Source organism: Poecilia formosa, unplaced genomic scaffold (assembly GCF_000485575.1).
Source record: "Poecilia formosa unplaced genomic scaffold, Poecilia_formosa-5.1.2 Scaffold400, whole genome shotgun sequence".
In the NCBI taxonomy this organism is placed as follows: Eukaryota; Metazoa; Chordata; class Actinopteri; order Cyprinodontiformes; family Poeciliidae; genus Poecilia; species Poecilia formosa.
In genome coordinates this window covers 169,778-186,081 of record NW_006800339.1, presented here as the reverse complement: position 1 = coordinate 186,081, position 16,304 = coordinate 169,778, and the positions used below count along the sequence as shown (strand labels likewise).

Genomic DNA, 16,304 nt, shown 5'->3' with positions numbered 1-16,304 from the left:
AGAATGGAGATACTCGAATCATTCGAGTAATCATTTCAGCCCTATTTTGAATATATTTCTGATATTTAAAATGTATTTGACGATGCATTTAACTGACAAAACCCCCATAAAATTAAAGAAATCTGTTTCAAGAGAATGAACATTTAGTTAACTGGGTGTAAATTATTTGCAGCTTGTGACTACAAAACATGTTCATTACATTTTTTTCTGAGCTCCTTCCAGTTGACCAAAAGTACTGGAGCTCTCTGGTTGGGTTGTTAGGTAAAAGGTGCACCTGAAATGTGACTTAACAATCCACAGGTTTTTAAACAGATAATTTTCCAAACACCTAGAAACATTAACAGCTAAGAAACTGCTTTGTTTTTTTTTAAGGCTTGGGATGTTTGTTTTTTTTAGCAAAGGTTGAAACCCAAATGAAAGTTCAAAATGTCAAAGAAAATTATCAAAAATAAATTGCATACAGAAAATGCCTAAATACTGGCATAAATTGGTTTAAAATGATGAATTCAAAGGGTACAATACACAAACAGTATACTTTATTAATATTACATAGATATGAAAAATGACTTACTCTGAAAAATAAACCTTTGATACATTTTTAAGAAAATAAATTAAATATTCTGACTACAGCTTAATAAACTGTTGTTGGATAAGGAGGTGGTCTCTGCCGGTTCGTCCCAACATGCTAAAGACTAATAATGGGAACCTACAGAAAGAAAGTTAAATAATAAAGATTACAGAGGACCAGAACAGTTTACATGGAGGGTGGGAACACAATCCCTCCACCCTTTGCAGTCTTTGGCAACGTCTGCATGCCATAAACAGCTACCAGTGGGAGTGGGATGGAGAACGGTAGTGGTCAGCATTCCTAACAAATGCATCTTTAACAAACAACCTGAGTCAGAGCTTTAAACCAGCCCTTCTGTGAACCTTTAGTACCCTTTTCGTTTGCATCCTCCGCGCTCGTCGGACCCAAACATCCGTTTAGGAAAACCCAAAGTCGGCGTAAAAGTAGTGTGAGCTTCTAACAGGTAGAAAAAGCACCAGGATGTGGAAGTTTTGTTGGGTAACACACTTTTTCTGGGTTTTCCAAGCAAGCGTTCTTGATGAAGGATGGCAGTTCAGGCTAACACTGAAAATGGATGTGCTGGTGCTGGTGCACCTTCCCGTCCACGTGGGAGTGGGTGTGCGTGTGGATGTCCGTGTAGATTTTGGGGTAGATTTTGGGCGGGACGCTGGGTCCGGCCTGGCTGAGGAGCAGCTGCTGCTGGGCCAGGTAGTCCTCGTAGTTCAGGCAGTCTTTGTCCGGGCTGGAGGAGCTGGAGGACGGCGCGGGGCAGCCCCGGTCCCGCTCTCGGTACGGCACGCGGTGGGAGCTCTGCGGCGGCGCGGCGCTGGGAGGCGGGCAGTGCTTCCTGCTCTGACAGAAACACAGCAGGATCGTGGCGAAGATGAAGACTACTCCAGCCGGGATGCCGATGATGACGGGCCAGGGGAGGGAGCTGGTGTTGGACGGGAGCAGGGAGACGGGCACCTTCGTGTCTGCAAAGAGAAGAAACATAAATAAGGAAGATCTCAACCTGATTCATGAACTCATGAATAAATGGCTGCTTAAATACTGCAGGTGTTGGTTTAGAACATTCAGATATGACATTTTAATGTGTCAATATTACATTAGAACTGCCTTAACATTTAACTTCCTCCACAGATTCAGTGTCAGATTCAAATTCCTCAGAAAAACACAGATTACTTTGAACCAATGTCTGCATGAGGTGTGAATGATATCGGGATTGCACTGCAAAAACACAGAATCTTACAAAGTATTTTGATCTAGTTTCAAGTGCGAATATTTTATTACAGACAAAACTAAATTACAACTAACATTTCAGCAAGAAATACAAGTTTCTGATAAGTAAATAATTCATTAATATTGATGAAAAATTACTAGATCAGATTATTTTAATTCTAACATTCACAAGTGAACTGATCTGCTTTGGAACGAGAAAATTTTCAACTTTTTAAAATTTCAAAAAGTCTAATTTTTTTCCCATTTCAATCTGTAAGTTCATTGTTTTTTTCTAGCAAATTTCTGAGTTATTTTCTCACAAATTTAAATTTTTTTTAGTTCAGAAATTTCAATGTTTTTTTCCTAGACAATATGATCAATATGATATGATTTTTTGTCAAAAAAAATCTTAGATTTTTTTGACAAAAAAAAATAGATTTGATTCAAATTTTGAGACGAATCTCAGAATTTTTTTAGAATAAAAAATTCTAAAAAAAAATTAGAATTTTTTAGAATTTCAAGTTACTTGAAAATTACTTGAGTAATTTTCAAGTTTTTTTTCTAGAATTTGTTTTTTTAGCTTGATCTCTAAATTTCTCCATTTTTTTCGTCTTTTGGAAATCAGAAATTTCCAAGTTCTGTCTAGAAAATTTCTGTGACTAATCTAAAACTTTTGGAGCTTTTCTCACAAATTTTAAGATTTTCAAGCTCAGAAATTTCCAGGTAAGTTTTTTTTTTCCCCTGACTTGAGTTTTTTTCTAAAAAAAAAAAAAAAGAAAAATGAAAAAAGAAACTTTTCAGGGTCAGAAATTTACAAGTACATTTTCCTAGAAAATTTCTAAGATCAAGATAAAAATTTCTAAGTTTTTTGGGTGGAAATTTACCGCCCTATGCTCCGTCTTACAAAGCAGACCAGTAGCGGAGCAGCATCTCGGCCCTCACCTGGCAGCACCGTCAGGAAGGCGCTGCGGAAGCTGTAGCCCATGGTGTTGGCGCCGAGGCAGATGTACATGCCGGCGTCGTCCTCCTTGGCGCGGGTGATGAGCAGCTTGTTGAGGTAGGAGCCGTCGGGCCGGGACCACACCTCCCCGGTGGGCAGCACCACAAACCTGTGGTCCCCCACTTCGATGGTGGAGTTGTAGCGGCTCTCCTCGTGGGACTCCACGCGCTTTAGCCACTGGATGACCGGCTTCACGTCGCTGCGCACTTTGCACTGGAGGGACGTGGTGCCCCCGTAGTCCACCGTGGTGTTTACCGGGTGCGTCCCGGTCAGAACCGGTTTGGAGCTCGTCCTTTCTGCACAGACGCAAACAAAAGAACCGTCACAAACATTGTTTTAATCCAAAATAGGAACGTAAATAATTAATTGCCGATTAATGTTTTATTAGTTTAAGAAGAAGTGCAGGTAGAAGAACATCATCAAAATCAAATCAGCAGAATGTTTCGGTATATTTTTCCTAAGAATGGGATTCCAGCTGAGTCAGTAGACAAACGCATAAAAGAAAACAATCAAACCTCATTCTATTTGTTTAGTAAATGATTTTCATACTTTTTTATTATTTTAAGAGTGAAAAAAACAGTTTTAACTCCTCACAACAATCAACTCATGAATCAATAACTTGCATTCCTCGTCCAAAGCAGCCTAAAGGTAAGAGCTTGTAATTGAGAGAGAGGCAGGAACACCACATGTAACACAAGAAGTATGTGTGATTAGCTTCCTCTCCGTGCTCCTGGTTGTACAGCGCTGCGCTCTCGGGGGCTGGAGGGGGTTCTGGCAGACAGCTGGGCTTTAATCAGCTCCAGATTGGCTGGATGGTCCCCTCCCTGAACAAACAGTGGGGCACCAGCCCTCACTCTCAGACTGCTTCCTCAATGTGCTTCTCATTGCTGAGAGAACATTCGTCCAGACCTGCTGATCACAATCTGACTGCAGTGAAGGAGAAGGTTAGTCTGCAGACCTGCGATGGTGCCGATTTGAGTCTATTTCCTGCAGCTACAAGCGCTTTGTGAAAGTATTTACACTTGGGCTGAAATGATTAACCAGATGAATCGATTATTGAAATAATCATCAAGTAATTTAGTAATTGATGAATCTGAGTATACAGACTCAACAAAAGGCAATACGCTGAAAAAACAACATATTCACAGCAGTAATCAAGCCAAAAATGTGCAAAATGTTTTGATAAATTTTGCATTTAAGATGAAAAACATTCTTTCTAAATATGTTTTACCCAAAACTCCTCAGGTAGTAAAGTTTTAGCTTCACCCAGGTCAAATTACGCTTAAAAAAATCTTCTATTAAACAGCTATTGTTATCTGATTATTGATCAGAAATAATCAACAGGTCAGCTGTATTGATATGAAGTCAAACAGAAAGGGTTGATGTTAGATGTATCTTTTAAATGCATCTTTTGCTACAAATGATCACCCAATGAAATGCTACGTTATTGAATTTTAGGCAATAAAATGTTTTCTTATTTAAAAATGGAATTTAATTATTTGCATTTTCTTGTGCTTTTTCAATACTGAATAAAATAAGTGAAAGTGGTGAAATGAAAAATTGGTATAATGTGCAACTTTTTAAAATCCGAATAATCAATAAAATATTTGATTACTAAAATAATCGGTAGCTGCAGTCAAAGTCAGATAACACCAAAATCAAACTTTCTGATCTGATACTGCTAGATCTGTCAGAATAATCAATTAATCAATTAATCACATAATAAATTAAAACAAACTCAATAATGTCCATTTGTATGATTTATGGTTTTTCTCTTTTTTACCAAAAACTGGATGATAAAACTCTTCAGTGTGGTGTTTTGGTCTCATAAGGCCCTTGTTTTGAAGGATGATTTAGTTTACAGAGATTTAATAATTTATTTTATTTGTTGTTTTGCTTATTTATTTTGGATATTTTGTTCTTGCATTATTATGCCATGGTCTCAAAGCAAGATATTATTGTTAATCGCTATAAGTTCTAGGACAATTTATCATGCAGTGAAAGTCGTTATTGTGACAGGCCTCAACACTGCACATCACCTGTCCCTCACCTATCTACTGAAACACGGTGGTGGCAGTATCATGACACTGGAGCTGCTTTTCTTCTATGAACGACTACAGCTGGTTTGGTTGATACTCACGGATGACTTCGACCTTGTAGGTGGCGTTGATCTCCCCGGCCCGGTTGGAGACCCTGCAGGTGTATTTGCCGCTGTGCTCCGGCACCACATTCTTCAGACTCAGAGTCCACTTCCTCTGGCGGCCCTCGCCGACTTCCTGCTCCGTCAGGGGCCGGTCGTCCTTCAGCCACACGATGTCGGGTCGAGGGTTTCCGCTGGCTGAACACTTGAGGCGCACCGTGCTGCCCACGGGACACGCTATCACCCTGCGCCGCATCTTCTCCGGCTGCGTGAAGCGAGGACGAGCTGCCAGGGGGAAACATTTAGTTTGAATTTCCAAAGATTGGGAGGAAATAATTGGGTGGGCGTTTATCATGTTGTTTATGATTTATCGTAAAAGTGTCTATTTATTGTTGTCATTATAAATTTCAGTTAATGATGTTAAGTTAAAAAAAATATCAAAGCTGACAATATGATCAGAAATAGGTTGGTAAATAGATTAACTACTAATTTAGCTTAATTCTGAAGGCAGTTGATTTTCATTGGGAGCATCAGAGTAAATACATTCCACAATGTTCAGATTTCTATTAGTAAAGCAAATGAAAACGGCCATGTACAGAATGATTTTCCTTAAACTTGACACGTACCAAGCCCCTTTGTGTCGGTCCATCGCATAAAATCCAGATAAAACACATTAAAGTTTGTGGTTGGAAAGTGACAAAATATGGAAAAGTTTGCAAGGCAGTCCAGTTTGTTGAAAGCAGGACATCAGTCTTGGAGTTCTTACCCAATTTGTCACCACCTGGTTCTGGTTCTGCTCCGTTTGATGGTCCTGAATTATCAGAACGAGGGTCATCTGCAAACACAAAGGGATAGAAATACGTCAGCGCATGACTACATGACAGGAAAAGGCCTTTATTTCTACAATCATCAAACACTGAATACAGTTTTTATAACTTAAATGTGAGACCTATTATGCAAAATTCACTTCTTTCTTTGTGTTTTTATGCTTTTATTTGTGTCTCAGCTGCTTCTAAAAACAGTTCAAGAGCTTAAAAACCACTCAGCTGTTTTTTTGGCAACAAGTTAATGTTTTTAGGAAAAGGAGCAGTTTTAAAAACATTCTGAATGTTGAGTCACATTCTACGTTACCTAGCAACCCCAGCTGAGCCCAGACCCGTTACCTAGCAACTCCCGCCGAGCCCAGCCCCGTTGCCTAGCAACCCCAGCGGAAATCCAGCATGTGGCAAGTATTTCGTTTTTGACTTACTATTTAGAAACAACTTTTTGCATTCTTATTGTGTATAGTTGTATAATTAAGCTCTTGTTTGCGGCCATTTTGAGTATAAACGCTGAGTTGAGGGCGTGGCCAGCAGCAGCTTATTTGGATTTAAAGTGACAAGACGCCCTAAAACAGCTCATTCTGAGAGGAGCTAAAATAATTTACCAGACTAACATTTCATTATCTAAGAATGATTTTGTGCCATAAATGTAATGAACATTATTTTCTGTAGCCCCCAGACTTATCTTAACGTGCTTAAGGAAGCATAATAAGTCACCATTAAAGCAAGCAGCACTTTAACATCTGACCCTGTTGCTGCTACAGCGTCAAACTGGCCTAGAAATGAGTTTTAAGACTCTGCGCAGGCTGCATGCTGGGGTCACACTCTGCTGCATTTGGAAGTAATATGATCGTTTTTTATTAAGCCCTGTTAGAGCGGACAGCTGTGGAGTTTAGTCACTGGCTGACATCATGCAGCCCAGCTAAGACCGGGCTTAAAGACGTTATAATGACTGAAACTTCATCCACATTTGATGCTCTGCAGACAGAGACATTAAGCAGAAGGTACATCCACAGTCACAGGTTTTCTAACCAATGCATTCTTAAAATAAAATTAAAAATACATTTTAAAAATCAGCGAACGTATTCAATGCGACTCAGCGTAACTATTTCTACCTTCTGTGACTGATTTCTGGCTCTGCTGGATTCTTCTGCATCGAGTCTGACTCACTTGATTCCCTCCTCTTGGTTTGATTGGGTCAGGTAAAGAGGCCAGATGTGACTTTTAACCCCCGCCGCTCTGCCTCCCTCTGAGAACCCTGAAACCGTCGGAGCTCTCCTGGGTTCTCTAGGTACAGGCCCTCCTTTGTTTGTCCCCTGCAGCACCGATCCCAGCCATGATGTCATGGCTATTTGAAGGGGCTTTAACTGGCCAACGATAATAACCCAAGAAATATTTCCCTCTTGCTCACTTGGGCTCTCCACATTCCTGCCGGTTCCTGAACCTCCCAATCCAAACAGATCCTGGTCCTGTACTGCCGGGGTTTTCTTTCTGACTTCAGTTTTTTTTCCTTGAATTTGTTTCCTCTCTGCTTTTTGGCGATTTTAGGGAACAATGATGCTCTTTATGCATCTGAGCCGTTAAAGCTATCCCGTGCCACTATTGTTTTGGCACAATGCAGGCACAGAATGCTGCAGAGGTGGGACATTTGAAGGCCAAACGTATACATTTAGCCGTTTCAGAGATTAATCCAGTGTGGTGGAAAGTAACCAAAAGCTGATTTTTATCGTAAATAAAAGAAACAAACAGTTTTCTGCTTATTTCTCACACTTTGATTAAGTCTGAATGAAGTTTAGTGTGAGAGATAAGCAGAAAACTAACCGATTAAGACTAAACAAAAACTTTGTGATGTAGGGCTACAACTAACGATTATCTATTAATCAATTATTCAACCGATCAATTCCTAAGTAGGGAATAGTTGTGTATTAGGACTGAAACGATTAATCAGATAAACTGTGTTGAATCGATTACGGAACTAATCGTCAACTATTTGAGTAATTAATTATATCGATTAATCAATATAATCATTGATTAATCTGATGATTAACCAATTACTCAGATAAAAAATTGGCATATTTGTCAGATTTTTCATTTAACTACTTAACTAATTTTATACAATATTAAAAAATACATTAAAAGATGTAAAAAAAATATTTCCTTTATTAAATAAGAAAATAAACGTTTTATTGCCTAAAATAAAATAGCAGCATTCCTTTAGTGAACACTTGATCATCTGCAGCTGAAATATAGTTTTAACATCAACATGTGAAAAGTTCAGTCCTTTCTGATTGACTTAACAACACAGTGCAGGATTAATCTTTCGACTAGTTTTTCTATTAACCAATTAATGAATAGATAGCAAAAGTGCATAAGATTTTTTTTCTGTACAAAATTTGAATTGGGTGAAACTAAAACCACTTGTGAAGTTCTGGAGAAAACATTTTTACATTTTTAAGTTGTTTTTTTCTTAAGTGGAATATATAGATATATATTTTTACAGTTCTGGCTGAATTACATGTCTAACTGTGTTGTTCTTTCAGCAGTTGGCCTTTTCTGAGTCTGTGCACTCCAGTTAACAATAGATCACTAAATGAGTTGATGATTACTTAAATCAATTAATCACAATTAAAGCAAGTTAGTAACCCATTCTAAAATAAACATATTAACTGATAATGTGTAATTCATTTGAGTCAAGGTAAATAACTATCTGCAATATTTACAGAGTCTTATTGCCCTTCTAAGCTGCTGATAATCACTTGCAAAGTGGAAAAGAAGAATTATAATACTGATTATTTCTATTCATTTTTTAGATTAAATTGGTGTTTTTGACAGGCAGATGGTCTTGCCTCCATCCGGTAGTTGTTAAAGTCCTGCAATCATCTTGTGACGCGAAGCAGAGCAGTTAAAGTAGACGAAAGGTCAGCTCTGAGGCGTTGGTGCTCACCACATACGCCAGTAAACATTACAAAAATCTGGATCCAAATGCAACCTATTCTGAGGCTGAAAACTTCAAGTTTGTTAAAATGCTATTTTGATCCAACTCGAATCCATTCATGATGTCCCTGCAGTGTTTATGGTCTGACGCCATCCTTTCTCACTTCATTCACAAAACCAGCCACAGGAAACGGTCCCACCACACACGCTTTCTGCTGGCTGAGGCTCAAGAACGGGCCAGAGGAGAGATTTTTATATCAGAGTGAGCTCTGGGGATGGCTGGGGATTAGAACTGGAACGATTAATCGTGATGAATCAATTATTGACATAATCATATCATCCAATTTAGTAATCAATTAATCGTTAACTGGAGTATACAGACTCAAAAAAAGGCCATTTGCTGAAAGAAGAACACACTCAGAGCAGTAATTAGGCCAAAACTGTAATAAAATGTATATATGATTTGCGTTTACGATAGAAAAACAACATTGTATGTAATCGATTAATCGTCAAAAGAATTGATTAATTCTAAAATAGTCGCTAGTTGCAGCTCTATTGGGGTTTATGTTTCCAGAGAAAGTTCAGCACAACAGCCTTGCATCACCACCACAACTAACACGTGCAAACATCTGGATGTTTTACTGCAGATGGGAGCAAAATAAAAAAAAAGTTTCACAAGAGCCAGCAGAAGAATTAGATATTTATCCCCTACATAAGCAGTTTATGTTAGCTGTTCACAAATTATGGTACTCCATATTCCTACTGGTGGCATTTACGCTAATCCACAAAATGGCGACAGCAAACGGGAGAAAACATGTGAATACATTTTCTGAAAATAGTATCTTCTGTTGAGTATTTATTTACCAATCGATGTATACTAATCACTATGCAACGCTTTGACCTTTTTGAATTATTCACCTAGAAATTAACCAAAGTATGAGAAAACTAAAATTACTACTACAACTAATAAAAACTAAATGGTATTTAACTAGTAATAACTGATATAAAAACCAGCAAACACACTGTAAAACTGATTAAAACTAACTAAATTAGACAAACACAATGTCACCACAAAATAAAACTAAAATATAATGAAAACGCAAAACTATTATAACCCTATCAAGTCTTTGTTCTTGTAGTAATATGACTTTTTCTGCTAATTAACTAAAAACCCACAGCCTGGACCCGATATTCAAAGTACGAACAAATAGAAGCTGCAAAACACAAGAAATATAGAAACACAAGGAGTGAAAAAAATCAAGACTTTCCCCCCAAAAATCAATCAGTAAAATTTGATTAATCAATAACATTTGATTAATCATTCAAATTTGATTAATCGGTAAAATCGATGTATCTCCAAGCCTCAGATTTCTGCTCTCATATCCGTCATCCTGCCTCAGCTGCTGGCTTATTGTCTCCCACTTGTTTTTGCAGCGGTGTGTTTTAATCAGATTACGGGGCCTCATTGTCAGAATCCTGCCAGTGAGCAATTATCATGAGCAAAACTTTCCATTAACCCAGCTAATTAATTTAGCTGCCTGCTAGCATGTTTCTCCAGAAGATCTGAGAGGAGTTTATTTATTTGAAGTTGTGTAAATGAGGGGTAGCCGACTCCCTGCGCAGCAACCATCACCCATCATCCATCACGCCGCTTTGTTGTTTCTTTGGAGTCGCAAAGAGAAGAGCTGCAGTCGGTCAGGACGACTGGAACCTGGCAGCGCTTCAAGAAGTTCAAGAGCATTCCTGTGCAAACAGAACCAGCAGAGAACTGAAAGAGGACGGTGAGGAGACGGGGCGGGGGGCATGTTCTGTTCTGGAGAGATTTCTTTCTTCCCATCTGTCCTCCCAAGAGCTATCTGAGGAATCTGGTCCATCAGCGCAACATGGCGCCTCCTCAATCCCTCCAGCTGGCTGTTTGGGCCCTGTTTGGATGGGGAGTCCTGACAACTGGCCCCATCAGCCCCCAAAGACCCCGTCCAGAGCATGCAGCGAGTCCTGCGTCCTCTGCAGAGTGCGTCCCAGCAGGTTTTATCTCAGCTTTAGCATGGGATTGTCATATTAACGTTTACAAGACTGGAGGTAATGTTAATGTCTGCAGGGATGACATGCTGCAGAGCGGGTTCTAATAGTTTTGGGTTTTTCATTATGGTGTAATTTCATTCTGTTGTGGCTTTTTGTTTTAGTCAGTTTTAGTTTTTAGAGTGTGTTTGCAGCGTTTTTTAGTTATTATTAATTAAGTATTGCTTACTTTTAGTTTAGTAGTTTTAGGTTTTTTCACACTTTGGTTCATTTTTAGGTTTCGCCGTTTTCTCCTAACTTCTGCAGTCGCCATTTAATGAACTAGCACAGGAATATTGAGAACCGTAATTTGGCGACAGCTGACGTAAATTTCTTGTACTGGGAAAATATATCAATTTCATTTCAGTTCAAAAGGCTAATAAATAGATTCATAAACACAAAAACAAATGATATATCTATGATTTCAGTGTTTGTTTCATAAACCTAAGATATAGCTCGTTATAGTTTTTCCACATTAATTACCGTTTTTATTAATTTTTGTTGACAAAAATGTTTTCTCACTTTCAGTTTTCAGAAATCAAATCTGGCATTAAAAACAGCAGTGTGTGTTCGGTCGGTGGACGTCTCTCTTTTCGCTCTTTGCCACATGAGGAAGAGGAGGAATTACAGCAGAGAAGATCCGGGTTGAAGCCAGAAAGCTTCGTTTCAACTCCATAAAGGGCAAAAACCCTCCTGATGAAAATCAGAACCGAGTTTCTCAGCAGGTCTTCAGATTAAATATGAGATGCAGCTCATTCCAAAGAAACCGTAGAGTGTGAGAAGAGCTACAAACGTAGCCGGTTCAAATCTGAACCTGCACACCTCCAGCTTCAGATTTGGGATGATTTTATTTGGAGTTGGGAACGTTTTACATTGTGTTTGGGCTGAAAACTATCAATCAGATCTGGGAACCTTGCCGAACGGCGGCATGTCTGTTATTTGTGAGAGTGAGATTGGACTTTGATGTCGACGTGTAAGAAAGACGCGGCTCGCCACAAAAACCTGCTTCCTGAAATTTATCCACTTTGGAACCAGGTTTTAAAAATGATCATTTTTGGTCTAAAGAGCGATTAAGCGATTCTGATGGTCAATCGATAAACCGAGTCTGACAATCAATTAATCAAATAAAAACCTGGCATATTTTGCAGATTTTTCATTTGAGTTTTTAAAAGGTGCAAATAAACAATTTAATTTCTCTTTTAAATAAAAGAAATTAATGTTTTATTGCCTAAAATGCAACAACATACTACTGCCATGTAGGAAGGGATGCATCTGTAGCTAAATAAATACTCTTAACTGCAACGTGTGAAAAGTTCAACCCTTTCTGCTCAAATTATCATCAATGTAGGGCTGATCGATTATTGATTAGATAGCAAAGGGTTCTTCATAGATTTTTTTAACAGAATTTGAACCGGGTGAAGTTAAAGCTGCCATTTGAGAAGATTTAGTTAGAACATATGTAGAAAAGTAAGTTTTTTTAATCTTAAAGACAAAATGTAAGAATTTTTTTGTAGCGTTGCTTAATAACTTTTCTGAGTGTGTTGTTTTTTCAGCATGTAGTGTTTTTGACAATTAATTGATTACTACATTAGTTGATGATTATTTCAATAATCAATTCCCCCAGTGTATTATAAGCCTGGCGGGCCACCAGGCTTTACATGTGCCCCCACCAGGCTAAGCATTGTTTATTTATTTAAGTCTTTTTAAAATGTTTGCATTTTTAAGACTTTGTACTTGGTGTTCAGGTATTACTCTTCCAATCTTCCAATAACACATGATTATTATGTTATATTATCAAATTTCCTGTCAACTTTAAACATTTTTTTTGATTCAAAAACACGGCGGGCTGCTGGATGAATGACTGTCTTAGTGGACTTAACAAGTTTTCTGGGGAAACTTTGCAATTAATCACGATTAATCATTTCAACCCTGTAGAAACAATTACATTTCTGTTCTCTCATCATCAAAGATTTCAGCAACGCCTCTCCACTCAGGTTTCTTTCTTTTTTAAAACAAGAACTGTTCTGAGTGAACGGGTATCTGTAACGTAAAAACCCAAAGGGCGATGTCTGATACTGTTTAGCAGAGCTCTGTTGGCAACCCTGGCATTACAGATGGCTGCGCTCCAACATCTTCAGCCTCTAATTTAAACACAATCAGCTGACACCCAGGCTTTGAACTTGCTTAAACCTTGCTCTCGTGCGCGCCGCGCTGCATCAACCACTGTTTTCCGAGTTTCCTCTGATGCACAGCCGTCACGAGGTTGGGGTGAAACTCCTCCTGTGAGATACAGCAGACTCTGGGGCTAATTAGGCATCTTAGAGTAATTAGACTAAACACAGCCTTCACGCTCCACTCCTCTCATTCATCATGCTGCGCCCCGGTGAAGAGGAAATGCACTGTACCCAGACTGGGTCAGAGCGTCTCTAATCCTGGAAGCCCTGCGCAGAGCTCTGAGGCAAACCGGCACTTTAACACTGAATGTGGTTCTTATTGTGGACCTCCTGCCTGCACACAGAGAGTAGCCTGGGGAAAAGGAAGAGCTCAAGATCCAACTGAGTCACAGAGGATGAAGCCGCATGAAACAATATCCCAGGCTGCTGTTGACTTTGGACAGAGAGAGGTAAAGAGCTGCAACAGAGGCAGAGGCAAAGGGATCAGCCGGTAAAGCGGCAGAAATCTGGATGATGATGTCTTTAACCAGCGGCACGCTCTGCAGGGAAACGATGTCGCATGTCAGAACCAGAACGCTTCCCTTTAGTCCGATAGACTCGAGTCGATTGGGGACAAAACTGCAACATTTGTATGAATGTCATGATGAATTTTGCTGGACAATAAATTGCCCTAGTAGTTATTGTGATAAACAATAATGTTGTTTATCACGTAATGTAATTGTAATGGCATAATAATGGAAGAATGGATTCATATATTTCAATAAACTTTAAATTGTACAGAGCATTTACCACTGGAACACATTCCAATTTAATTCAATTCAAAAATATTTTATTGATCCCAAAGGGAAATTAAATAAAATTTTATTAAATTTTAAATTACATTAAATATCCAAAATAAACAAAACAACACAGATTGAATTATGAAGTCCCTGTAATTAAAATTGTCCTTCAAAAAATGGCTAGTTGAGACTAAAACACCAGACTGAAGACTTTTGTCATCCAGTTTTTGATGGAAAGAAAAAACAATAAATCATGCAAACTAAAATTATTGAACTCATTTTAATTTATCAGGCAATTAATTGATTTATTGCTTAAACATTTGTTACATTTTCAAACAACAAATCAAAAAACCTGTTTACCTCCTTATCACTACAGCTGGGCAATACACCAATTTGATCCATTAGTTGAATTTATGGTGTTTGTAGAATTTTTTTTTTTTAAACTTGATTTTTTTCCACCAATGGGATTCCATACTTCAGAGTGATGTCAGCGCACGCCGCCATCACCTGCCATCTTGCTTTACAGCTTCTATTTATTTTAACTTTGAATTCAGGTCAACTCTATGACAAAATATAAGGGTCAGACTCACATATCTTTTCTTTTTAATTACCAGAATAACGTCAAAATGTTACACGAATACGGTGGTAGTGATACAAGAGCAAAGTGTTAATTTTATGAGAATTTAAACATGAAAAATAACTAAAAAATTCAAGCTTCTTTCTCATTAAAACGTCTTTTTCTCATAATTTTAAGACATTCTTAATGTCATACATTTGCAGATAATGCAAATATTCCTAAATTAGCACTGCAAAATCTGTAACGTGGATTGTAAAAAATCACAATTAAAAAATCTGGAAGGGTCCGACCAATGTGAAAAGATGTTCAATATTATTTAATTTTAATTAGTACTTATTGAATGAGGAGACTGGCATGTATTTATCTTAACAGTTTAATGGTTTTCATCAACCGGCCCATTGAGAACACTGTTCTCGACAAACGAACCAGAGTTCGGCTAAACCGAACCGAACTGGTTGGTGTGAATGTAAACTGAACACCATGGTGTGAAAGCACCGTTGGGGCGCGTACCCACCGATAATGATCAGGGTGTAGTTGACGTTGACGCTGCCGAAGCCGTTGGTTGCCTGGCAGTTGAAGGTCCCGGCGTCGTCGGCCTCCACCTCCTTGATCTTCAGGCCCATCCGAAGCACGCGGAAGCGGATCCAGCCGCTGTGGATGATGCGTCCGTCTTTGGTCCACCGGATGAAGGGCGGCGGGTCTGCTTCCACGGGACATGGCAGCTTGATGGCGCTTCCCAAACGGGCCGTTTGTCTGTGGGTGACTCGGTCCGAAACCCGAGGAGGTCCTGAGGAGAAAGAAGAACAGAAATATGACGTGATAAGGAAAATAGAAATGGAAAATTATTTGGATATTTGCTTTAATTGAACCACATTAAAGTGGTTGACCAATTAAATTAAAGACTTTAATTTAATTGGTCAAATTAAAGTCGAGACTTTGACTAGGTCACTACAGAAGTTTGCTTGGAGGCTTTCAGAGGTGAACTTTCTGTCCCACCTTGGATCATTGAATTGCTAAATATTGTAGAGGTGAACCAATAAACCAATTAATTTTCTTAAAACTGGATCATTGGCAGATATTTACACGTAAAACTGATCTTATCTGAAAACGTCTGATAATCTGTCTCCTTCTGCTTTGCCGTAAAGCAGGGGTGTCAAACTCTAGTCCTCCAGGTCCGGTGTCCTGCAGTTTTTAGATGTGCCACAGGTACAAAACACTGGAATGAAATGGCTTAATCACCTCCTTCTTGTGTAGATAAGTGCTCCAGAGTCCTGCTAATAACCTAATTATTCTATTCAGGTGTGGTGCAGCAGAGGCACATCTAAGTTGCAGGATACCAGCCTTGAGGACTGGAGTTTGACGCCTGTCCTGAAGTGACCCAATTCAGATTTTATTTTTACTTAACGTGACCTGTATCTGATCTTTTCATGACAGTCTGAACAACTCAGGTCGGATTCTTTTTGAATGCGAACCAGACCGCCTGGGTATCTGATTCAAATGCGACCTAACGTCCGGGTCGCACTCATCCGACCTGAAGGTCATTGAAACTTGACAAACGTCACCGTTCTGCGTCCTGATGCACACAAGCGGGAAGAAACACAACAACCACGACGGATGACAACGACGATTAAGTTGTTACTGTGCTGCTCCGGTCGGATTTCAAAATCATAAGATATGCTACACTATTAGCGTCCATGTTTACTTCCGCAAACACGGCGCGCTACTTCTTCTTTATGGAGGTTGGCACGACACTGAACATGCTGATGTCATTATGCCCTCTACTGAACATGCTGATGTCATTGCGCCCTCTACTGAACATGCTGATGTCATTGCGCCCTCTACTGAACATGCTGATGTCATTGCGCCTTCTACTGAACATGCTGATGTCATTGCGCCCTCTACTGAACACGCTGATGTCATTGCGCCCTCTACTGAACACGCTGATGTCATTATGCCCTCTACTGAACACGCTGATGTCATTATGCCCTCTACTGAACACGCTGATGTCATTATGCCCTCTACTGAACACGCTGAT

General features: G+C 39.1%; 1 protein-coding gene across 1 annotated transcript in view; it reads right to left on the bottom strand.

The window, feature by feature from the left end:
- Positions 1–514: 514 nt before the first annotated feature.
- Positions 515–16,304, bottom strand: part of LOC103154773 (fibroblast growth factor receptor-like 1) — a 44,921-nt gene continuing 29,131 nt past the window's right edge. Inside the window, exons 3-7 of the mRNA XM_007576180.2 lie at positions 14,784–15,056; positions 5,693–5,761; positions 4,927–5,211; positions 2,729–3,082; positions 515–1,542 (exon numbers count right to left, since the gene is read on the bottom strand). Of these exons, the coding sequence (XP_007576242.1) occupies positions 1,127–1,542; positions 2,729–3,082; positions 4,927–5,211; positions 5,693–5,761; positions 14,784–15,056 (1,397 nt within the window). The 3' untranslated portion in view covers positions 515–1,126. The remainder of the gene's footprint in view (positions 1,543–2,728; positions 3,083–4,926; positions 5,212–5,692; positions 5,762–14,783; positions 15,057–16,304) is intronic.